Source organism: Fringilla coelebs (assembly GCF_963513975.1).
Source record: "Fringilla coelebs genome assembly, chromosome: 3".
In the NCBI taxonomy this organism is placed as follows: domain Eukaryota; kingdom Metazoa; phylum Chordata; class Aves; order Passeriformes; family Fringillidae; genus Fringilla; species Fringilla coelebs.
In genome coordinates this window covers 69907371-69932494 of record NC_140030.1, presented here as the reverse complement: position 1 = coordinate 69932494, position 25124 = coordinate 69907371, and the positions used below count along the sequence as shown (strand labels likewise).

Genomic DNA, 25124 nt, shown 5'->3' with positions numbered 1-25124 from the left:
TTACAGTTTCTAGCCCTGTGCAAACAAAAGCAGGGCTGGGGTAAACTCTGTAAACTAATGAATATCAGTAAGAAAATATCATGATACCATCATCAATTTCCAAATTAAACTGAAACAGCTTACAGAATGAATTTTGACTGCTTTTGGCCAATGAGGCCAGGTCAAAATCGTTCATTAAAACCCGTCTGTCCTCTCACAGGACAAAAGATGTCATTATAATGGAAAAATCAGTTGCCAACAAATGCCTCACATGAATTGATCACTTTTGCATAAATTCTGATCTATTTAATGGCTTTTAATTTAGCTAGTGATTTCTGAATTTCACTGTACAGTTCTACTGATGAATTTCAAAAGGACATTAAGATTTTCTTTAGTTGCAGATAGTGATTAATATGCAGATATAAGTAGTATTTTACAAATTGTACTGCAGATCCTGCTTACATGACCATGCATTGGATTTGCAGCTGGAATGCAGGTAGATGTGATGCAGGAAGAAACATGTCAGTGAAATAGAATTAGGTGGGAATTTGTGCTGCTTTGCTTCGTCCCAAGTAAAAAAAATGTCCCTCTTGTGTGTTATTTTATGTCCTTACAAATAAACAAATATAAAAGTGCTTACACAGTTGGCAAAGTTGAGTTGGTTTCAATGGCTTTACTGCCAAGCATAACTTCTTCTGAGCCATAATTGTTGGGATAAACAATGTGTAGCTGATGTGGTATTCCTCCACTGTGAGCAATGAGAAGTTGCTGACTCTGAGTGAATATCTCCTTTATGGCCATGCGTTTTTTACTCTCAGCTAATACCAGAAGGAGAGTGTATTCACACCGAGTACTCAATTCCGTCCTTCATTAAATTTCATTCCTCGTCGTTTGGGGTAATTTTCTCATCTCCAGTGTTTGGGGAACACCATTTCATGAAATGCTGTGATAAGAGTGTGTGATGTTTGTTTTTAGATCACTGGATTTTTTGGTTTGAAATATGCCTCAGGCTGAGAGAGTTGATGCATAAATGTTATCATAACTATACAGGTCCTATACAATGCTGTATTTCTACACCATAAAATTTGGCAGTTATTTAAAGATAGAAGGTTCCTCTTTTTGCATCGTTTAACAGCAAACACAGTGTTATAATCACATTCTGTGTCTGTTCTGTACAAAACCTGTAGTAGCTCTTCCTGCTGGCAGTACAAGGAACACTTCAGTACAGATCAAGGCAGTGTGGTCTCAGTAATCCTCAAACTGCTGGTGTGAAAGGCTTACAGGGCAGGTCTTACTGCTCTGCAGGAAGAGACTGAGGCAGAAGGCTTTGAAATGCAATGATCTCCTTTTATGAAAGTGTCTTCTACTTGAAATGGTAGCTTGTGGAAATACACTTCATACTTTTGAAGGCCTGTCCAGAGGGAAGCAGAAGGTGACAGCTGTCTGACTGATTTTTAGTTAGTTTCTATAATTGGACCTAAAATTTGAATGTGTACTGAGGGGAGAAAGTAAATCCTAAATTTCTGTCCTAAGTGCAAGAAGGGGCACTGCTGCTCCTGTGTCTGGTCCTGGTTTTACCCACTTTTGAGTTATAAGGACACATTGCTTTGTCCATGTCTTCATCTTCAAAAGAGTGGTTGTAATACCTATGTGCTGGCTTGGCAGATGGCAGTGATAAGTGTTTACTGTACTTGATATGAGTAAGATTTTCCATTCACTTCAAATGCTTTCTCCCAACTGCTCTGAACTGCCAGAATTCCTTCAACTTGAGGTCTGATGTTTGTTTTTATTTCTCTTCAAGAAACTTGTAAATTAAAGAAGTCCAGCCATCCATTTCTTTGATAACTTGCAGAACCTAATTTAGAGCAGACAGATTCTAATTTAACTGCCCCTCTGAAAAGCCTTGCTCACCCCCACTACCATAGGGAGTCTGTGGAAAGTGACTACCCCAGGCTAAATTTAGCATCCATGATTATTCCTTAAGCATCTAAGGAAACTCATTTTTTTTATAGGTGTTGAACACCCAGGCATTTCCACTGACGTCAGGAGGAACTTCTGTCTATTTTGCACCTTTGAAAATCAGCCTGCTATTTTGGCAGTCACAGAAAGGCTTAACTATCTAGCATTAAGTGATTTTTTTAAACTCTGTTTTATATTTAATCTTGGCATCAGTGTAGCTTTTCACTGCTGCAAGACTTAAGACATTGCACTCTTTAATGTGAAGAAAATTGGTACCCAGCTGCATTGAATTTAAATTTTAAAAAAAGCAAAAATCGCAAACACCCAACTATAAATGATTGTGTAGCTCTGGGGTATTATTTCACCTAGAGGAGTTCCTTTGAGCTATGAAAACCTCTATAGTCCAAGCTCATCTCCGGCTCAGTTCTGGAGAGTAGTTCCACTACAAGTTTTCTTTGGCAGAGTAGCTGATCATCTTTGACTCTACTACTACCCATAGGCTTCCAGTCCCCTTCATTTGCTGGTACAATGATCTTATGCTATATACCAGATCATGGAAGAAATTTGAGGCAACCCTCCCTCTTCTTAATACCTCTTAATCCTAAATAATTTCAGTAATGTGGTTTGCAGTGCAGCCCCACAAGCAGCTGTGTCTGTGCATGCACATATTATGTACAATGCACTTGTCACCCATCTGGCATTATAGTAAAAGACAAGCAAAACACCAGACGTGAGGCTGAAGTTGGTTTTCTTTCCTTTTGTCTAAGGCCCTTATTTCCATGATGGAGCACAGGTCCCAGAAAGGCTGCTGTTGAGAAGAGAGTCTATAAACAAAGAATTGTTTATTTAGTTGATAAAGCAGTTTGCTTATCACAAACTGTCTAAAACTGTTGTTTATGCCTTCTGGAGTTACAGTCATCATTGTTTATTTACCCATCCATTCTTAGTTAAGTGCTTGAGAACTGGTTACTTAGTTAAATTTCTTATTCATATATAATCAAGTCATCCAAAGATCCCAAGTAATGTTTTGCTATTTATTCTGGTTTAAAGAAAACATAAGTAATTTAGGAGCCTCACTAAATGCTATTTAGAAACTTGAAATTTGTCTGAAAGTCTGCTGTTTTACAGGATATTTTAAATGTTTTAGAAAATGGTATTATATAGATAATGCCTCATAAAAAACAATTAAAGCATAAACAAATTAACCCAGTATGTTTAAGTGGTATCTTTAACCACAGAAATAACTAAATTCTTTAAAAATCAGTTTCTTAAACCAAATGTGAAATAAAAGTTGAATTTTTTTTTTAGTCATCAGTTACAATAGTGAAGTAATTCACATGGACAGATTATGTGCTTTGTGGATTGAGAAATACTACATTGAGTAACGTAGCATATATGCCACAGAAGAGGCTTTTGTTGCATAATTGGAAATTAATGTATGAGGTTTTCCTTTTTCTGTAAGAGTATCAACTGAAACCTTAGTTTAGATTACAAGTGGAACTAGATTTGGTTGTCTCCAAATGTGCTACATAACAGAGTACAGACAACTTTACTGTGTAAATGTTTTGGGATCTGACTATTGGCATATTTTTTTATCATTTATTGGTGTCAGAGACTTAAGGATGTGTGTTTTGGTAAGGGTAAAATTGAAAAAACTTTCAATATCTGTCGCAACCTGCTTTTATGATTATGGAAGTGCTTTAAAGAATGCTGCTAAATTGAATAGGGGCATAGTTTTATCCTGCTCTGACTGTATTGACAAATTTATAATGTATTTACTTACTCACCTGGCAATGTAGTGTATAATTACTGGATAAAGATAGCATGATGAAGAAAATCAACAGAGAAAGCAAAGGAAAGACATTTAGAAATCCAGTCAACTAAATCCTGCATTAGCCTACTTTAATTAATCCTTCTATTTCCAGAGAACATACCTTTAGTTCCTTCCATACTGTATGTAATGTGTGACTGCTTCTTTCATCTCATCCTAAATAGTATCTGGCCATTAAAATATGTATTTGCTGAAACAAAACTGTTAGCCAGTGCTATCTGTGGTAGTTCATGAGCTCTTGGGAAACCAGGAGGAACTGTAAGGTACAGCTGGTGGATGAAGGACCTAAGAATGGAAACAATAGGAGATCCTATCTCTTTACTAAGAAGGTTCATTTGGCACTGACAGGGTAGTGACAGTGCGTGTTCCTTGTTAATACACTTGAGAGAAAGTCCCAGACAGTATGAGGGGCATTGACTTCCCCTTTGAAACACACCTCACACCTGTGGATTTCTGTCTTGAAGATCCACCACAGAATCCTTTTGGGATTACCTGCACTTCATTTTCAACTCCCCACAGGGAGAGACAAATGAAACAGAGATTGTTCTTCTGTAGTAGTGAAGAAGTGGACAGTTGGAAAAGAATATAGAGGGAAAGAGAAAACAGTAAAATGGCTGCTCTCAAATATTTTATCATTGCTGAAACTGTTCCCTTCAAACCTATTGGCTTTTTTAATGCAAATCTTTTCCTGAAGAGGCCTTATAGTTTGCTGATACTCTTGTAAAACAGAAATACAGGAAAGGTGGTGCTCCAAAATTAACTCATTCTGAGCCAAGTAGAAATGGGTGAATTTCTTTTGACCCTATGACATTTCAACTTTTTGTTGTATACTTTGGTCCCATGACATATGAAATACCATTTCATATGCTTTTTTTGGTCGGCTTTTCAATATTTAGATCCTTTGTCTAACTAGCATTTTGAGTGAGACTTCCCAAATGTCACTTAGCTCAAAAGTGATTCAGAAAGCACCAGAATGCAAATAGGTCTCTGCTCCATTGACTGAGCGTGCCTTTGAAAGTATCAGGAGTTGTCTTAATTTTGTTCACCCAAGATCTGTATCTAAAAGTCTTGCAGAGAGCAAGAGAGAGGGTGCATGGAAAAGAGATATTTTGGAGTGTGCATCAGTACTTTGGGGTTTCTGACGGAACCTACGTACTTCATGCTCTGCAAGCTCTCTGCTTGGGTTCCTAGTGCCCTGCCTGACTGGAGGGGTATTTGGACAGCACTTTATGAGATATGAATATGTACTTCTGTATAAATGCAAAGATGCAGTCTTTATTGCATGGATGACAGAGTCCATTAAAACTCTTATAAAAGTGTGTACATTTCTTTGTGGCACTCAATTTTGTGCAGTGTAGTGGCAAATCTATTTTAATGCCCTGACAACTGGGCAAGAACTAATTTATTTCTAGGCATGCACTGTGAGGTTCTGTGGCATAAAGTGATTGGGAGTGCTGTGTAAGATGTTAGTAGCCATACTACTGCAGGTTCTAATGTCAGGCTTGCTTGTTTATAGAGTGTACATGCAAGCTCTGCAAAGTGCAGTGTATCAGAGCAGAGAATATTTGGTTAGGGCGCTCTAAAGTTAGCTTACCCTGTTAGAGGGAAATTCTGTTGTGCCATGCAAATAGCTGGCAGTCCTCAGAGGTTCAGGCTGGATGCTGTGAACTCCCTGCTGCGCCGTGTAGGAGTACCCTGGTTCTGTCAGAAAGGCACAGGTCCTTGTGGGGGATGCATCTCTATTTCTGCAGATTTCAGTAGGAGGCATTTTGAAGGGCAAAATTTGGCAGTGCTGCATATAAAAAGAAAGTCTCCCATGATTTGTTAATTGTTGAATTAATAAATTCTAGAAATAATATGGCAAATTTAAAGAGATCAGCATGTTCATAAACTTTTCCTTTGAGAAAAATACAAAATCAACATCTAAAAAGAAAAGACAAAAAAGCCATTGACCAAAAATGGATTATTCAAAACTTTCCATTTGTGTTGTTCCATTGATTCCTTTTTTTGGTTTGTGTTTGGTTTTGTTTTTAAAGCTTTACTGCCATTTAAGAACTGTGTTCTGAATATACTTGATTCACAGATAATTTTTTCACCAATATTTGTTTTTTGAGGATTATGAAATACAATTTCTGTCACTTTCTACAGCATTTTATGTTTTCAAAATATACATGACACCGTGAAATACTTTCCATTGTGAAGATTCACAGAGCCTGCCTCATCCTGCATTTAGAGGTCTCAGTCCATGGAATGTATTTATATTTCATCTCTACTGTGGAATAAAGGTTTTGGACATGTAAAGAGGTTTTATGACTTGAAGGAACTTGTACAGAAAGCTGTGGAAGAGCAAGAACTCAAACACTGAGTCATTGCTCACAGCCTGTCTTTTCACTCTCATTGGAGAATGCAATCTAATATGGGGGCTATTATAACTTGGAAATTTGTTGGTAATTTGAGAACTTTGTTTACTTCATGGACTATACAATTATTTACCATTCTCCAAAGCTAATCTTCCACATTGAGAATGTGCATTGAATAATGGCATGTAATCCAAAATCCAGAGGTATTAATTCTGTTATGATGAGGTATTAACATACCTGTTGGTTTACATAAAAGGCAAAGAGAGCAGAGTCATCAAAAAAACTCGTGTAACTGTAAATGTTGTCATGCATATTGTTACTGAAATAGAAGGGAAAATGAAGAGGTAAGAGCATTATAAACAGCAAGGGATTGCTCCCCATCATTCCATCTGGCTACTGTGAATTATCCAGGGCTAACATAATACAGCTGGACTTGTGCATTTGGGCAAAGGATTCTCATAGAGTATTGCTGTTGGGGACCATCTTTTTCCAGGGATTCATGCATGTGATGTGAATGAACAAACTGTACTTTAAAAATAGTCCCTCACATCCAAGAGAAAGCTGACCTGTACTGCTTAGCAAGGTGGTGGCATTATTAATTAAAAGCCTCAGTATTGCAAAGCCTTCCTAGTGGAATATTCTGATAACTCCCACACCCCAGCTCATTATGAAAGATAACCTTGTGCTGAAGATGGACTTTTAAATTATTGGTTGGGAATGTGTGGCTGATGTGAACCTTTCACTTTTAGGTCAGTGTTTTGAACCCAGGCCAGGTGAGTAAGTGACAAGGTTGCTAACACATGCAGACTGTTTGGTAATATCTATGAGGTGAGTTGTATGCTCAGTTTAGCTCTCAGAGGGACAGGTGTCCCCATCATTTAAACCACCAGAAATGGCAGCTTCATTGGAGGTGCCCAAAACTGACCTTATTAGTGAGAGGTAGGGACAGTGACTTTTCATCCTAGAGGTGAAAGCTAAAAAAATTTCTGTATGTGAAAAAGCTTTCTCAGATTGCATCTCTGGGGTTACTCACAGTCATTGCTATTCTTAACAGTTCCCTGAGCTGCTTCTTTCTCCATGCTGGAGGGGCTGGCACATTCACTAAAGAGTTTAAGGAGAGAAGAATAACTAGCATGTAACTAGATTTACAGTAGTAGGTAACTGGTTTATTCTAAAAAACTCAATTTAGTTTTTAAATGCAGAATTAACATTGGATGAAAGTGAACAGATATTGAAGATGTTGGTAGTTGTTATGTATTGTTTTCTGTCTGTTCAGAGTACGTTCAAGTTTTGATTCATTTTTTCACAGTTCTGTATTTACAAGACATTTATAGTTTTGTCACCTTTCTAATCTCTCTTGGTAGTCTTTCTTTATTGGACTTTTTTCAGGGTAGTGTTTGAGCATCTCAAAAACAATGATTAATTTCCCCACAAAATAGTGCTGTGAAATATGGAGGGTCTATTATTATCCATGAATACAGAAGTGGGATGCTGAAAAATATACTCAGCTGTGGCTAACATTTGTTCCTATTGTTGTGAAAAGGATTATAGTCCTTGTGAGGAATCATGGGTCATAATTTGCTCAGCATTTAAGACAGTAAAACATTTTAAAAATTCCTGTCTTAAGTGCCTTAAAGGCTGTTGCAAAGCTTGGGAGAAAACACAAGTGTCAGGGTGTCTTCTCAAGGATGATAATACAGACCTCAGGAAAAGCGTGTACCCATAAAACAGATCATGGAATCCACTTTCATTTTATTTTGGTTTGTTTAGTTCCCCATAAGCACTCTTCTGCCTATTGACTTTGACTGTCCCTCTACCCTCTGTTTCTTCAGCTTTGTTTCATTATTGTTCTCTGTCTTCACCATCTTTTCTTTTTCTCTAATATCACTGACAAGTCTCCAATATTAGATTTCTTTTTGCTAAGGGAAATTAGAGGGTCATATAAAAATGGAGGATGGAAATGGGGATCACCACTTAAAGAACACCCTGACAGAAACAAAATTTATAGCTACCTTTTGCTTGCCAAGTGCTTGGATTCCTTCAAGGGAGTTGTTTTCTGCTGAGTGTCTTCTCATTTTGTAGTCTTTGGATCACTTGTCTGGCAGGAAAAACAGTCTTCTTGATATTCTCCCTTTTCAATGCTGCAGTGTAGATGTCTGTTAGGATATAAATCTTCCATGAAGATCATAGGAAGTATGATTGGAGGAATTGAGACTTCTTGCTTATCTGAATCTGGCTTTCTTCAAGTTATTTCACTGATTTGTTGAGATTAGTTTGAATTGTAGCTCTGACATGAAACATGCTTGCAGACCCATAGTTTGTTGTCTTACTCAAATGTGATAGCATGCCCCCTGTTCTGTTTTCCATATGAGTAAGTAAAGGGTAATATAGGAAATGCTTCAGGGCAGATTCCTACAGAAGTCTGTTTCGTAAGCCCTTCTACTTAGAGTGGGCCTCTACTCACAATTAGTAGGAATAAACTCTCTGTCTTGCTAAACACACATTTTTTTCCCCCACTATGGTTTTGTGTTTCGTTTTCCCCTCTGATAAATAGCTGGCTGCTATTGCAACCAACTTAGGTACAAGAAATAAAAGAGATCTGCCTCTGTAGAGTCTGGGTGGAGGAGCTTTAAAATACTTTGGCTTAACCAGTGCAACTAGGACTAATGGCTAGAGTCTAGATAAAGTTGTGAGCAGACGATGTGAGTATACATAAATGCAGGCTCAGAACTGTAGTACAATATAAGTTTTTGCTTACTTGTCCTTGGAAGTTGATTTTTAATATAAGATTGGATTTAGCAGAAGCTGATGCTTATTTACGTAGTTTCCCACTTTCATGTAAACAAAATATGCCAGACCTTTTGTAAGACCGTGTTTCTCCCTTTTTTACTCCAATTGCCACATGTAAATTTTTCACAGACCATTCTGGTCTGCTTAGGTGATAGGAGGGTGTCAAAAAATAATCAGAATTCAGAGAACACATCAGAAGCAGGCAAGAGTGGGGTTTTTTTCCCCCTGACAATTCCTTTGTCTTTCTAATTCCTTCACCTTAACAAATTGGATAGCTTGCTATTGTTGTAAAGATAAGAATGAGTAAAAAAAAATCTTACTATTTTTATAATGCAAGATAAAACCATACCCATGCTTTTACTAAAGATTTTCATAGGATCCCTACATCTTTTATTTCTATGTTATTTTTCTGAGTAGGCATCTCTTACATGCATGATGCTCGAAATTCCAAAAGTAGATTTAGATCAGCATTTTCCTATGGATCCTAAGTACCTTTTCATTTCAAATGAGATTTTTAGTATTGCTTATGTTCTCACTTCTGAAATACCAAATTTTTGGTTTGAAAATACATTTTGAATAGGCAGAATAATTTTAAATTGAAAAAATACCCCAACAGGCAACCCTATGGTACTGCGTGTAATTTGAGAAGTCACATATTTGGATTTTATAGATCCTTTCTTAATGGGTGTCATCAGCAGTACTGAAGAAGGAAGGGGCTTCCTTCAGAGAATGGAGCTGTTGGAGCATTATATCGATGGTCCCTCAAAGCTCTGCCTTGTCTGAACACTTGCCTAAATTTTCACATTTAAGCCTGAGGCTTTCTTGCATGTAAAGATGGGCTTATGTGCCTAAAACTTCTTTGCCTTTTCCAGCTAGCTCAGGTGATCCAATAAAGATATCTGCCTGCTACTAGTAAAGGTTGCAATATTTTAACTGTTTTAGCCTCTTCAAATACCTTGTGAAACCTCTCAGCTTTCTTCCTTTCCTTCCGGTTCTTTCCTTAAGAAAAAAAGGCTGAGGAGAAGTGCAGGCAGTGACCCATGCTAAATTTTCAATGCAACTTACTACCACCTGAGGTTTTTTTTCCCCAGTTTAGACCACTGGAAAAACATAAACTTTCTCTGTTGTCTCCTCTGAAAGAGCGAGCTAATGTCACTTTGTAACAAAAGGCTTAATAATCTTGACATTGCTCGGGGTTCAACCTTGCCAAATTATTTTTCAAGGGCTATTTACATGCTCTGGGTATTTTTTTGGTAATAGTGAGCACTGTAAAACAGACGTGCAGTCATTCAGTACTGGAGGGAGTTGCATGTTTTACAGGAAACCCTAGACTCACATGGGATTAGGCCACCTGCTTTGCAAGGACTGAGGTCTCCCCAGGCTCTACCATGCAAGCAAAATGCAGAGTGCCAATAAGACGTGTGCAAAGTCCTGTGTGATGAATGCATCCCTTTGGTGACTTCTCCTGTGAGTGATAAAACTAAGGGACTGGAAGGAAGTTCCCTGAGTTAGTAGAGCAGATCTGCTGGCAGTGCAGAATGTGCCAGCATATCCTATCTGACACTATCTGTTCAGCTATATGGATGGATGTGCTGGAGCAGGAAGGGCTTACCCCAGCTTTGGATTTGGGGTTCTTGTGATGGAGCTTCTATTTGCTTTCATTGTGAGGTGGTTCTGTGCTTATCCTTTCTGGCATTCCCAGGAATTTGGCTTTGACATAGTTCCTGTGATTTGAGGGCTTCATTTTAACACCACTTTGGAATATGCTAAACATTTCCCCTACCTTAACCTTCATGCCATCCTTCACAATATTTTGCTTCACTTGAGTCGTTGCTGTACTCTGGTACATTTGGTGTTAAAATCTCACGTTGCTTCCTGATGTTCTGGCATGATACTGATGAAGCACCTCTGCTGTTATTCTAGTTATTTCGCTAACATATGCACATGTATTTAGGTTTCCACTGCAAGGGAAAAGCAGAGCAAGGGAACAGTTAATAGTAATTCAAGCCAACAGCTAAAATAGAAGATTTTATTTCTTTTCAATTCATAAAAATATACTCATGCATGTATGCAAGTATAGCTGCTCTAGATCCTCTAGGAACAGCTGAAGATACCATGTGTAGTTATTGGTTTACATGAAGCTAGTTTAGAAGTGCTGTTTTAAAAATTTTCTGCTGCATTTCACCTTCCAGCCTCTTTTGGGAACAGAATAAACAGTCAAGAGAATGAGGGCCAACACAGACTGTATCCTAAGTCCAGAGAAAACCCCTGATTCTGCAGCCATCAGGACATGCTGTGGACACAGGAGCTAGGATATCATGTTGCAAGTTCACAACTTATATTTTAAAACATGGATAACAGTCAGATGGGAAATTCTTCAAGGGGAAACCTCAGTCTGGCCTACTGGGAATGTTCTGGCAGAGCTCCTTCTGTAACACCCTTGTCATGCACTCAGAGCCCAGTAATGTTCTGTATAATTGCAGAGTGAATCACTGCATCCCATTTAGCCTAGAAGTAATGGAGACCCTCAGCCAACACAAAGAGAGAGGAAAAGCCCTTTAGAAGAAGGACTGTAAAGCAGTTTAAAGAAACAGCTCTATCAGACTGAGCTAATTCAGGATAATATGTATGTAAACAAATGTGTTGAATGTTTGTATTTGAAGTTAATTTTAGTCAGGTGAGTTCTCCTGCTCTAGTTATTAGAATTTAAGGTCCACGAGAAACAAATTGTGCTTCTGTTTTCCTTAGAAAACAGAAAATAATAAATTTCCAATTCAAGTAAAACCAAATGATTCCTTTGAGCAAGTAGCCTTTCTTGGGCTGCTGATAGGGGTACAGGCAAGCAGACTCATGGCTTTTGAAATAAATATTAATTTTGAACACTTATAAATACTATAGCAGACAGAAATTGATTTGAGTTGGAGTGAGTGAAAGGCAGAGTTAGACTTGATAAGAGATATATGTACCAAATAGGATACAGGTCCCCCGTGCTTCATTAGGCTGGATCCACTTCTGAATTTCAATGCTGAGTGCAAGTGTGTCCCCTGTGCACACAAGTTATGCTGCTGCTCTAGCGATATTCATTATGGACTCGCTGTCAGCATCAAACTAGAAATTTATTTTACATCGGCAGGAGGTGCAACAAGTTGTCTTGACTCACCAGTATTGGAGGGTGTGGTGACTGTTGCTTTCTCAGTTGTCTTTATCTGTACTATTACATGCACATGTGAAACTTGTTATCATAGCATCTTGTTTTCTGGCTTTGAGCCGCTATCTAAAGCAAGTTATCATTACGCTCACATTAAAAGGACACGTGGGCGTTCCCAGAGCTGTAGGACAACTCAGATCTCAAAGGCACCATTTTTGCCTGCAAAGTGTCTTTCATACATCTGTGTAAAAAATATTTGAACAAATTGGTCATACCTTTTTCTTTTTTTGGCATTAATTATTGATTGATAATTAATTAGGGATATCTCCTTTTGCTGCTCCTGGGTTGCAATTTTATTTGTCAGAGAATTGTGAAATTAAGTGGCCTGAGTAAATTACCAGGTAATTTAGGGTGTTTTTTCCCCCATAGGTATACACTTTGCCATCACAGATCTGTGAATTGTGGAGAATATATGCTATTGGCAGTCTTCACAAGGAAGCTAAGTGGGCATAGAACATAAACTGCATTCTCTTTCCTGGAGTTACTGTTTCCAAACTAGACCTGTGACAGCAGTAGACAATTAATGGTGCATTAAGAGAACATTCACCTGTGGGACTGCAAGTTCTCTGGCTTCCTGCCCTGCATCCTCTTCTCTGGGGTCTCTCCTTCAGAACGTTAGCAAGCTTTCTTTTGTAATAACAAACTTGGAGAAAATTTTATTTATTTATATTTTAAGTTTGTAGAGTCATGAAGGGTGAATACATCCTAAAAAGATATGTCTAGCTTTGTAGGCATTTGTTTGTGTTCTTCCTGGTATTCAGCCTGGTGCCTTAAGTCCTGCTTTGTTTCTCTGAGCAATCTGATACTCTGAAATGTTCTGTACAGCTCAGCAGAAAAAGGAATTTGCTTTGTCTAAGTCATTTAATAGCTTTTAAATCCCAATGGATTACAAATTTCCAGGATACTATATGCTGGATGTATCTTGATCTCTAGGACTTGAACGTGCTTTGAATTTTTTCTCAATAACTATGAATAGAATTGTTAGTTAAAGCCAAAGCAGTGAGAACAAGCGGTATCACAGGGATTAGGGTTAAATAAAATGTGGATTGAGAAAACTGTTAAAATCTGGAAGTTAAATTGTACAGTAGCATTCACACAGTCATTAATGAATTGGATCACTGAAACAAAGCTAACACTTCCCTAAGTATCATTTCTATAACCATGTTTAGTCCTGGGAGAAACAAGCTAGTTTGGAAGGCACCAGGCTTCAGAAGCCACACAGCAGGAGTCTGCTGTGAAGTGCAGTGGCATTTCCATGAGGCACAGGACAGCTGTTGGGAGGGGACAGACAGCACCAAGGCATGGCCTGGGGCACTGGTAAAACAGAAAACTGAGCAACTGTAGTTTAAATAAAAGATGTAACTCTCTTATTCTAGATATAGAAGGTAATCAAAACTATCTAGATAGATGGTCTAAATAAAGACTCCAATCACAGTAGAGTTCTTCAGCAGAACTTCTTATCTCATTGATGAGGGCCTTGTGGTAATTCCAAATTTATCTTTCAAAATGCTACATATGCAATACAACTGGAAAGAATCATAAATAACCTAGAAAAATAGAAAAGCAGATCATAAAAACCACTCTGTCATCAAACTATTTCTTGAAAACAGTTTGATTCAGCAGTAGCAGCATCTTTTCCTTGTCTATATCACTGCAACGTAGGCTGATTATTGTCTGCATAGAAAGAATAACACTAGAAAACCATTTGTCTCTCAGGAAATTCAGTGCCATAAAAATGTCCATTTTCAAGGGAAATTATTTAAATTATTTGAAAACTTTGTGATCTTTGGATAAAACTTATGTTTTGTATCTATCAGTGCAACATCAAGTAAGTAATTCATATACATATATATGTATGTATGTATGTATGTATGTATGTATGTATGCATGCATGCATGTATGCATGTATATGACCTAAGAAGTGCCAAGATCCTTTTCTTCTTAAGAAACTGAGTCACAGTAGGCATCAGATTCATATTTTAGGCCTTCTCAACCAGTGGGGTTATTGCCATTAAACTCTTAATTAAATGTAAAATGAGGAAAACTCATTTGCTTGAGTGATACAAGATGAGCATTTACCATAAATATCTAAAAGAAGAGATGGGAGTGGCTGAGGTTGTTCTCCAACTTCATCTCTGAGTTTATTATAGTTTACTTGGAACAGTTCTACAAACTGCAATAGCATCTGCCAATAAGCACATGTCCATCACTTAAGCCTAATTCATGAAAGGCTCATTTATTTAAATGTTCAGATTTCTAATATTTATTGCCAGGTTAATGTGCATTTACCCTTGAGTGCTTTCAGCTTTTTTTTTTTTCTGTATTGCCATAGTATTATTCCTTCCAAGAAGCTTGTAATAATTTTTAATGTTTGCAAATGACTTAATGTGGTGCTAAGCCTTTTGAGATACATACCACCAAAACAAGACACTGCTTGAGGCAGAAAAATTAGTCTTGTAAACTGGATCCTAACCCTACAATGATCCAAATGAAATGCCATCCTAACACCCCATCATGTCATGCCCTGATGCTGGAGGTGCCTACAATCTGTGCTGTGAGGATTGGGATGCTCAGGTCTCTCATGAACTCAGTAAAGATATTTACCTTAAAATGAGGAGCATTCTGCCTTCCTGAATGGGAGCTAACATCCCTTTATTAAAATGTGTTTGCAGATATGCTTCAGCTGCAACCTTACTTATCTTTATGTGCACGCAGAACAACTCACATTCCCACCTACAATTTATCCTCTGCATGTCAACACGGACCTCTTCCCAGGAACACTTCCAGTATTTTCTTCTCTCTCCTCTTTTTTCTGGGTACCTAGAATTAGGGATTTCACTGCACAGCTCTGCCATATCCATAGCACTTCTTGCTTCCTTTCGATTCAACAGGAAAAGATGATAAAAGGAAGCTGTTCCTTGTCAGTGTAGGAGCGCTGAGAAAAGAGCCCAGTAAGCTGCCCATCAATTCTTCACATAAACTTGTTGAGTCAAGCCCAACAATAAGTCACAATGTTATTCTTTAACAGAAAGTTGCTTTTTTAAGATTAAACCATTTGGCATAGTTCAGTCCATATTTTGTTAAGGTATCAAATCTGTCTAGAATTTGTAGAATTCGATTCCAGGGAAGATCTTTGTCTTAATCTACTGGCCTTCTTTATTCATTTCTGAGAGATCAGAAATTAAATAGTCTAACGAGAACAGGCAAGAATAAAGAAGGCCGAAGGGAATTTCTTATTTACAACTGGGACATATCTTATTTCTTTTTAATTATTTGAATTAAATGTTTTTAAAACTGGAAATTTGATGTAGCAAAAGAAGGGGAATTCCAAATATCTGACAATTTTAACAAGCTGAAATCTAATTTACTAAAAATGTTTAGTAACAATGACTTTGTAGTATAACTAGAGGTAAACACCTTCTAAAATACCTTTATATATCTTAACAGACACTGAAAAGCAAGGACCATTTGTCAGAAGGCTGAGAGAACTAATGGAGATTTAAAACCAGACTAACTACTAATTTTTATAGTAGCCTGTGTTTTGACTACATTCATATAAAAGGTAGCATGTATATGACCTCTGCAATGGAATTAGTTCTGTTTTTCATCTCTGCAAGTAAAAGCAGACTTGGTTACTAGCTGTGGACACAAAAATATTCCTGGTGGCTTTTGTGGTCATTTCTTGCCCCGCAAACTTCAGTATCTGCATTTCTGTCCAAGTTCTGCCTTTATGTGTAGAACTTCTGTCTGGAGATGCATCTGCAAGCAGAATCTAGCACAAAATTGTTTCTATTCAAGAAGTTCTTTGCATCTTCATGAACATCTGGGATAAGAATTTTGTACTTGGCAATATGTTTAGAATGAATGGGAGCTGGACATCCAAATCTCAGATGCAGTATTTACTCAGATGGCTTAGCAGTTGTTTGGAAATAAGTATTGATAAGTATTTTTTTTAATTGCTCTTACAGACGTTTACAGCCTGGTGCAATTCCCACCTCAGGAAAGCAGGCACACAGATTGAGAACATTGAGGAGGACTTCAGAAATGGCCTCAAACTGATGCTCCTCTTGGAAGTTATCTCAGGTTAGCTAAAATAAAATTTTCTGTGTATTTACATGAACTGAAACACTCTTAAAGGAACAAAAATTGTTAACGATTCAAAACAGTGAACACAAAATCTGAGTAGACTGAAAAGTGAGAGATGTAACACACTGTAAAGCAAAAAGGAGGAGAAAAGAAGCTCTGCTTTTTGCTTGTCTCCAGAATTTTCTGGTTTGTGCTTGTGTTCCAGGGTATCACAATATATCAGGTTACCATTGACATCACAGTATTGTTGAACAAATCAAAAACATTGAGGACCTTGTCTTAGCCCCTAACACTTAAAAAGCCTTTGCACATAGGTTACAAATTCATTTTATTCTGCTTTTAAATAATAAACATTTTTCTTTGCTTTTAATGTCTTTATTGGATGTACCAAAGCTTTCAAAAGTGAGTGCCCAAAGCACACCTAGATCAGTATTTAGTCACAAATAAAAGGTCTCATTTTTCAAAAGAGTGGAGCATCCAAAAACTTTTGCTAACTGATGTAAACTCATTATGTCCCTTTTGTTATGCATTATTCAGTGGGGCAGTCTTCAAGGTAAGATCAGAATGACCCTTAATGGGAAGGGAATAGCTCAAGCAACAAATACACAAGACAGTTTAGATTTTTGCTGGAGATTTCAGTGTGGAAAGAAGTTTTTCAAATGATCATTCCTCATGAAATGGAGAATCTCTTTTGAAATTATTATTCTTTGTGATCATTTGAAAAGATAAGTTTGTTCAAACACATCGGCCCCGAAATGAGCTCTCTGCTGTGCTAGATGAGGTTGTTAAAAGCCATTCTTCTGGGTCAGATGTGCGAGGATGCTATGGCTGATCTGCTGGATAGAATCCAGCCTCTTTTTATGGTCTGGCAGATAAGGATGATGAGCTCTGAGAACATTCTGCCTTCTTAATATTCAGCTACTGTAACAGACAGTAGCCATAAACCAGAAGAGGAGTAGGAGAAAGTACACATATCTTCCAGATGTTTAGGACAAACAAAAATTTTACTGTGGTTTTACTGCTATATCAGAAAGATCAAAATCAGATGCTTCAACACTTGAATTTTCAGGGTTTGATTCAAACCTGTTTGGCATTTTTTCAGAAAAATACCTCTTAAAATAATTGCTGACTTTTAGGTAGTGGTAGGGAACATCCACTCTTGATTTCTAATCACTTTTATGTCTGTAGCAAGGTGTATTTAAGAATAATCACATTAAATTTGTTGTTCTGCAGGGGAAAGGCTACCGAAACCAGACAGAGGGAAGATGCGCTTCCATAAAATTGCTAATGTCAACAAAGCTCTGGATTACATCGCCAGCAAAGGAGTCAAACTTGTGTCAATTGGTGCAGAAGGTATGTGACAGATCTTGACAGTGCACCTTACTTAGTCACATTACAGAGCAGTCTGGTGGAGACCCTTGGCCACATTATGTTCTCTACATATGGGTGCCTCAAACATCCCTTAATGTTGATTGCTGGACTGTATCTGTGAAAGGACAAGAGGTGGAAATTTTTGGACTGCTAGAGAGGGATAGGGGTATAAATAAGCACTAAGCTTAGTTTGTCTCTAAGGTTAAATTGAATTGTCTGTGTTTCAGTAGGTGTTCAGATAATGATTTATTTTTTTCTTACAGAACATTGTGGTTTTCCCATAGATTATTAAAAGTAAGGAACTCCTTTAGAAACCAGGTTGGATTCTGGGCTGTGCTTTATATGGTCTGGCATCTTTAGGAGATATTATTCAGCCGAAACAAAGGATGACATCACTGCAGAGTGGCTGGAACCTACTCCAACTTTGTTATGAGATTTTCTGCAGCTGTGTTTCTAAAATTCAGATGTAGAGTTAAGGGAGTGATCAAAAGAAACTGGTAGCTGGGGAGAGATTGAACATATGAAAAAAGTGGAGTGGGATGCTATTTACTAAAGTAATTGCTTTTTTATTGTTCTGCTGTTCAGGTAGCTAAGTACCAACATGTGGTTGGCTAGCTAGATTCTGTTAGATGTAAACTGAGCTAAAGAAGGCAGTCTCTCACTATGAACCTATGCCTCCCTAGGAGATTCAATTAATTGTTTAAAAATTACAAAGATTATGTAGAACTTGTTGCTCCATGCAGATATTTGCATACTGGTTTCCATAGCCCCTACCATACCAAGAATGATGTGGCTAGCATGACATCCAACTATTTTGATTCCATAGCCTGAATGATGTGCTTTCTGTGCTTTTTTCTCCCACTCTAACATGTCCTTAGAGCAAAATTTTGGTTGTAACCACATTATGATGATAATCACTCCTATATTCTACTGACATTTTTAGGCCTTTTTAGATTGATTTATGAGCCTCTTCTTCCTGTTTCTAGATTCCTACAGGCTTCTATCCTTATTCTTATTCTGGCTTCCAAGCCTTGATCCCAGGGAGCTTACTGTAACTGTGGATGGAACAGGAGATTCATTATGTGGGATAAGGGTATCTGTAGAAATAATGGAGAGACCTGGCAGCATACATTGGTTTTACTATGGTTTGACCTAGCCCACTTGGTTCCTCAAGGATTGTTCACCAAATGTGTTCAGTTTCTAGATCTAGAACTCAAAAATGCCAAGGAATGTGCTCCATGGGCAGAGTTTGTTTGAACTCCCTCTTTATTTATTTGAGACTGAACAGGGTGAGTCACCTGAGTCCAAATTCACACCATCTGTCTTTAGGCACATAGTAGAGACTTTTTTTTGGGAATATATCATCAGTGGGGAGAAATGGGCAATTCCCACAGGCACTTCAGATCTCAGAAGAGCTCTACTGCATTTCAGAGGTGCCTGGCTCCCTCCATCACTTGTACAGACTGCTGGGGCACCTGTGTCCTTTGCTCAATTAAATGAAGTAGGATGGAAAAATCCTGATTCTACCTTAAACCTCTGCAGTAAGGCTCTTCTGAGAGTGACATGGCATTGAATGGACAGCAGAGGGTACTGAAGAGACAATTTATGTGTGGAAATGAAAATTAAGAATACAGAATACAGATAAGAATTAAGAATACAGAAGGTTTGATAGCTAGTGAAGAAGTGCTGAGATTACAGAGCATGGAGCAAATGAAAGGTAGTTTCTGTCATGTCGGGCAGGAGAGACTGAGGCTTCCTAAGCAAAACCAGTGCATAGCAAAAGGAATATCTTGTGGGACAGACTGGTTGTTCTTGCTGATCACTGTTTGCACAAGGCTGGAGTAATTAAACCAAGATACATCAGCTCATATCTGCTCCTGAAAGGAGCAAGCCAGCCCTCTGCACTCCCATCTCCCTTATTTTGCCCTGTTTGTTTATTGCTGGTCACTACTGCCAGGGTACTCAGGCTGGGGAACAGCACTTGAGCACTTTCTGAAGGCTAAGAATCTGGGATAGCTCAGATCAGACATTAAAAACATTTAAACTAACTCTGCTGTTCTCCTTAGCAGCAACTGGCATGGGTTCAAATGCTCTATGATTCAGGTGCTCCGTGATAATTCCCTTTGGAAGGTGGAAGAAAAGGGGCAGTAACCTCTTTCAGCTTTTCAGGCACTTGCTGCAAGTTGACTGTCCATGACAGTATTTATTCATGGATGCAACAGCAGGCCATACCTGTAAACCAAGAGATAAGGGTGATGGTTTTAGGTATTCCCTGTTTCTGGAATTCTCAATCTGTAAAATGGATGTATTGAAAGCAAAACCAAATTAATTATCATTTAAAAAAACCCTAAATTCTTCTATGGAAGCATGGGAGAAAAATTCCCAGCCACTATGATAGCCTAGGAGCGGGGAGGAACCTGTCATGCTAAGACATGATGCTATGTTGAGGGTGGCCTGGTGCCCACATTAGATGACATCCATGTGGGCAGGAGCAGATGGATTCACGTGCCTTCCCTCCCACTCTGAAGAGGCTGAGCACAAAGCCAGCTCTGGCACAGACATGCTTAATGCCCTGGTAAGTTTACTGCATCCCCTCTCTAGATTTGTTACCTAAAGCACAGCGTTGTGCTGATGCAGCAAAGCAGTATCACATCTGACTGGGTATGGTTTCACACCGTGGGACCTCTGGCACCAGTGGGTGTTTAAAGAGTCCCTGTGCCCCCTGGAACTGCATTCCTGCTCCCACACTTCACAGCCCTGTCCTCTCACTTGGGCTGACAACTGTTGCTGTAGCTCTGCTGGAGACTGGATCAGCAATCTGATCTCTTTTTAAAACGCACTTCACTTTTTCTTTCCCTTTTGTTACATTTTTCAGCATTGTTGACCAGGCAGTCATTACAGTAGGTTGGAGTGAATGCCAGAAAGGAGGAGAGCACAGTCTCCTCCAGTTTTCTTCCTTATCAAAATCTACAGTCCCTTAACTCTCTGCCCCTGTGGGTGAGCATGGGGATCGTGGGCTGCCCCCATCTGTTTGGGCATTCTCTGCATTACATGGATGCTTGGAATACTTTTTAATTTCCAAAGCATGAAAGTTTTGTATCTAAATCTGCTGAGGATCATGTTCCATTATCTGACATACTGAATAGTGAAGAGCACGTAGGCCCAAGGGGAACAACTGGCATTTAACATGGGGCCTCAAAAGAGTGATTCCTGTGGGATATCAGTACAAAAATAAAATTAGTATTTTTAAGGGTCCAGGGATATTCTTTGAAGTCATCATTATTGTTCTGAGCCTGACTTCTCTGGGCTGCCTGTGGAGTGGAGAGAGCTGATCACTTTTAATTGTGATGCTGAGCAGGAGCCAAGTTTATTTACTCTGACCTGTGTTGTCCAAGAATCTCTCTCCCCACTGGTCATGAAATGAGACTAAGAGTCAAGAAGCTAAAATTAAAAACTGTGAAAGTAGTCCTTATGAACTGTTAAAAGTCCAGGACTTAGAAATTTTCTCTCAAGTTTTAAAAAAGTGCAGTAACTCCATTTGGAAGGTACTTGCATCCTGAATGAAATCAACTAGATACAGAGAACCCCAAAAGACAAGTTTCCTGTTAATAGTATAGGGAAATACTTCTGTATTGCTTTTCTGGCAAATGGAAAAAATGTTAGACCATATGATCTGTGAATCTGCTACAAGATGGTTAGAATAACAAAATAAATTAATACATAAAACCAAAGCAGAATAATAAAAAAAAAAAAGGGACTAAAACATTTGAGAAATTGCTTTGTTTTACTTTTTCACTTGACAGTTTTTATTGTTTCTGCTTAATTTTCTCTTCTTTTCTGCCCTCATCCCCAGAAAGCTGTAGCTTTGTGTATGTGAGGGGTAGGAGCTATATTCCAGCCAGAGCCAACAGGCAGTCTAAAAAAATTCTTGAAATCTTCTGTTGACCTGTAGAGCAAAATTATAGGAATGAATCAATGCCTTTTTGTCACTGATACTTTGTTTTTCTTCCTTGTCTTGTATAGGAGTCTTTTTTGTTGCTGTTGTTTTATGCTAGCAGTTTTGTGAGAAACCAAAGCTGGAAAATCACTTGAAAATCCTCCCAGGGCACAACACAGAAAATTCCCTTTCTTGCTCTTTCATTCTGTATGTGTGTACATACAGATATGTAAATCTAAACAAGGATGTAGTAATTATGCAAATCTATTAATGGATTGCCTGAGAATCAACAATGCCTCCTGAGTATTTAAATGCATTTATTTTACATTTGAAGAAATTTGTTTTTACTGTATATACATATCAGACAGCTGATCAAAATAGTGAAGTGACTTGACTTCACTCAGGAGGAGGGAAGAAAGAGAAGTAGCTACATGCTCTAATTGCCATTTGGTCTTTTTTTTTTTTTCTGTCTGGAAGGGTTTTGTTTTGAGATTTGAGGTCTTCCAGGGCCAATAAGGCAGGATGTGTGGAAGGCAGGCAGCATAGTATAAGAAATCTGGAAAATGAGTGCAGGATCTAAAGGGGAAAGTGATAAATTAGCCATTTTTATATAAACTTGATTTATGACACTAATAAAATAAGTATAGGGTAGTGATGGGTTACATATTTCCTATCACATTTGTTAATTCCATAGGTTCAAATGACAGCTTGTGTCACGTCCTACTGCAATTTAACATGTATCTCTAGTCTCAGAGACAGCAGCTGCTCTTGTTCTGTAAAAGTTCCCCCTGGATTCAGGCAATTTTAAGTAGCAGAGTGACTGCATTTTCTGCTGGCACCTCAATTGGCATTTGATGTTAAATTGAGGAAATTCCTCCTGCTGCAAGTTCCTCCTCCTCCTTGCCCAGAACACCAGTGGGCCCCCAGGCAGACACAGCTGCTTCCCTTTTGGAGAAAGGCTGGAGGTGACTTTTAAGTAGGGGAGCAGCTGGTGCCTTCCCTGCTCCACTGCTCCTTCAGTGTGAGGTGACTGGAAAGTCAGCCTGCAGTCCCACCTCCTCTCTTCCCAATGCTGCACCCTCCTTATAGTCTCACTATGTTTTCCTGAGTCTCTTAACTCACTTTTGAGAATGATTTAACCTTCCCACCACACTGAAGTGATCTGGCAGTACATTTTGGTGTTGAGAAATTTCAGCAGTATCACTTAATTACAAGTGATTCTGACCCAGCTTGTGGCAGGGATTCCCACATTCCCTGTGTTACAGGTAGTCTCAAGCAGTCTTGGAACAAACTGAAACCCCAGAGGTAGAAAAACCCAACCCAAATTTATATTAAAGATACTTAAATGTGTGTATGCTTCAGAGCTGTGAGGCATTACAGCCCGGTGGCCGTGGTTCTGAGCAGCTTGGCAGGAAGCTGTGTGGCTCAGTGCAGCTCAGGAGGTGCTGTGTCTCCAGAGCTGCTCTTCATGCCTTGTCTGGGCTGGCACTAGAGGTAAATTCTCAAACATATCTAGTTTGTACAGGGGAATAGTACAGGGGAAGTTCTGAGTACCATTTTATTAAAAACCAATACTGTTAATGTCCTGTAGTTTCTTAAAAATTGGGGTAAGACCCCAATGTTTTTTGGTTTTGTTGTATTTGAAAACTGGTAATACTGATACTGTTCAAACTTTGAATATTTCCCTTCATGTTCTCTCCAAAGCATCATCCCAAAATGTAAAGTTTTGAAACTGTTACAACTACCCTGAGAGAAGCCTTTCAGCATGGAAGGACTGAAGTGACCTTGACCTCAGTAACCTTCAGTTCTATTGACAGAGTAGCACAAGCACCAGTTTGCTGAAAAATGAACCCAGATGAACTCTGTGTGCATAAAATATTATAGTAAAAGTAGAATTAACTTATTAGTTACAATGTATTACTTACAGAAATGTGTGATTAAATAAGATGAAATTGAAAAAAACCTATTTAAAATACTAATACTATCTCTATTTTTCACCTTAGAAATCGTGGACGGCAATGTGAAAATGACATTGGGTATGATCTGGACTATCATCCTTCGTTTTGCTATTCAGGATATTTCAGTGGAAGGTAAGAGTAATACAATTCTATTAAATAATTAAGAAATGTGTTTAAAGGATTTTAAAATGAGTTGTGTATAAGTGAGAGAAGTGTTATAGAAATAATTTTTTTCACAGAAAATGATACTGTAAGTTCTCTACCTGGTGGCAAAATGAATTTCTGGAGAGAAAATTATCTACTCCCTATCTTGACAGAGACCTTGAGCCAGCTTTCTAACTGCAGAAGTTCTGGTCATGTCTCTCAGCTACAGAGATAGAAGCATGACTATGTTTGTGAGCTTCTGAGCTGTAGCCTTTGTGTTTGGTTCTATTTCCAACATACATTTTTTGGTCCTATCCATTTGTCACATTCTTTGCAAATAAATGTGGTCTGATTATATCCCTCTTCTTTCAATCTATCATTTCCCCCCCTCACTGTTTCAGATTTTTTTTCTTAACTTCACTTGGTAACTGGCTCCAAAAAGCATGTTGTTACAGTACTCTTTAAATCAAGTCTATGCTTTGAAAGTCTAGAATTCTAGAAACTAATCTCAATTTTCAGCAAAAATAGAATTGTTTCAAGCTCTGCATGTTGTCCTGCACACATAATCGGGATATTAAATGTGGACCTAATGGTTTATTTAATAATTTCTGACCTTATGCACTCAGATGCCCATAGGGTTCAGATAATAAATGTGGGTTTTTGGCACTTAAACCTCCCCATAAGCAAATGAACTGAGGCTATGAGCATATTTCATGTAGGCACCAACACAATCTTTTATGTCTGTTTGCATTATATTGTTATTGCGTATTTTTCTCCAGTGTACAGTCTACTGTCCAAAAAAATATAATTCCTTTAATTTCTGACATCCCAGAACATTCTGTACAGGCTGAGACTCTAATCTTAGCTGACCTCTGTATTTTAATGAAAGGCCAGTAGTCCATTTATATGAACAACTTTTAGGATTAAATGTTGGTTTCTGCCATTCAGTTTCAGATGGCCAACCACATTTAAGATGACAAGAATTTAATTGCTTGAGCAGTTTTAAAATTTTTCCTTTTTTTTTACTTCCTTGTGTCTTTTACAGAGACCTCTGCCAAAGAAGGGCTGCTGCTGTGGTGTCAAAGGAAAACTGCTCCTTACAGAAATGTGAATATTCAGAACTTCCATCTTAGGTAATCTTCCATTATTTCAAGAGATAGAAGCAATCTCAAAAATGTTATGTCAAATTTTCCCCACAGTTGTGTAGGTATATATTCAATCAGAGAATTTTGCTCTTCCCTAGACCTTTTTCAAAATCTCCTCCTCTGTCTTCAGAGTGTAATTTTGGTTAGCCTTTAGCATTATTTACTATGACTTCCAGAGTTACTATTTAAAAGAAAAAGATCCTGCTACATACAGAATTATCATATTACATCTTTAGAGTCCTTTGTATTATGTAGTAATTCCTGAGTACTGTAGCATAGTGGCAAATGACTTTCAAATGAGAGCCACAGAGAAGTTCTTCTGGCAAAAAGACCAGTGTGTTGAGCATGTGAATATC

At 38.2% G+C, this 25124-nt stretch overlaps 1 protein-coding gene across 1 annotated transcript in view; it reads left to right on the top strand.

Moving 5' to 3' along the window:
• ACTN2 (actinin alpha 2) overlaps window positions 1-25124 on the top strand; it is a 67807-nt gene that overhangs the window by 6998 nt on the left and 35685 nt on the right. The window contains exons 2-5 of the mRNA XM_084202053.1: window positions 16096-16210; window positions 17447-17566; window positions 23525-23611; window positions 24669-24756. Coding sequence (XP_084058179.1) covers window positions 16096-16210; window positions 17447-17566; window positions 23525-23611; window positions 24669-24756 — 410 coding nt within the window. The remainder of the gene's footprint in view (window positions 1-16095; window positions 16211-17446; window positions 17567-23524; window positions 23612-24668; window positions 24757-25124) is intronic.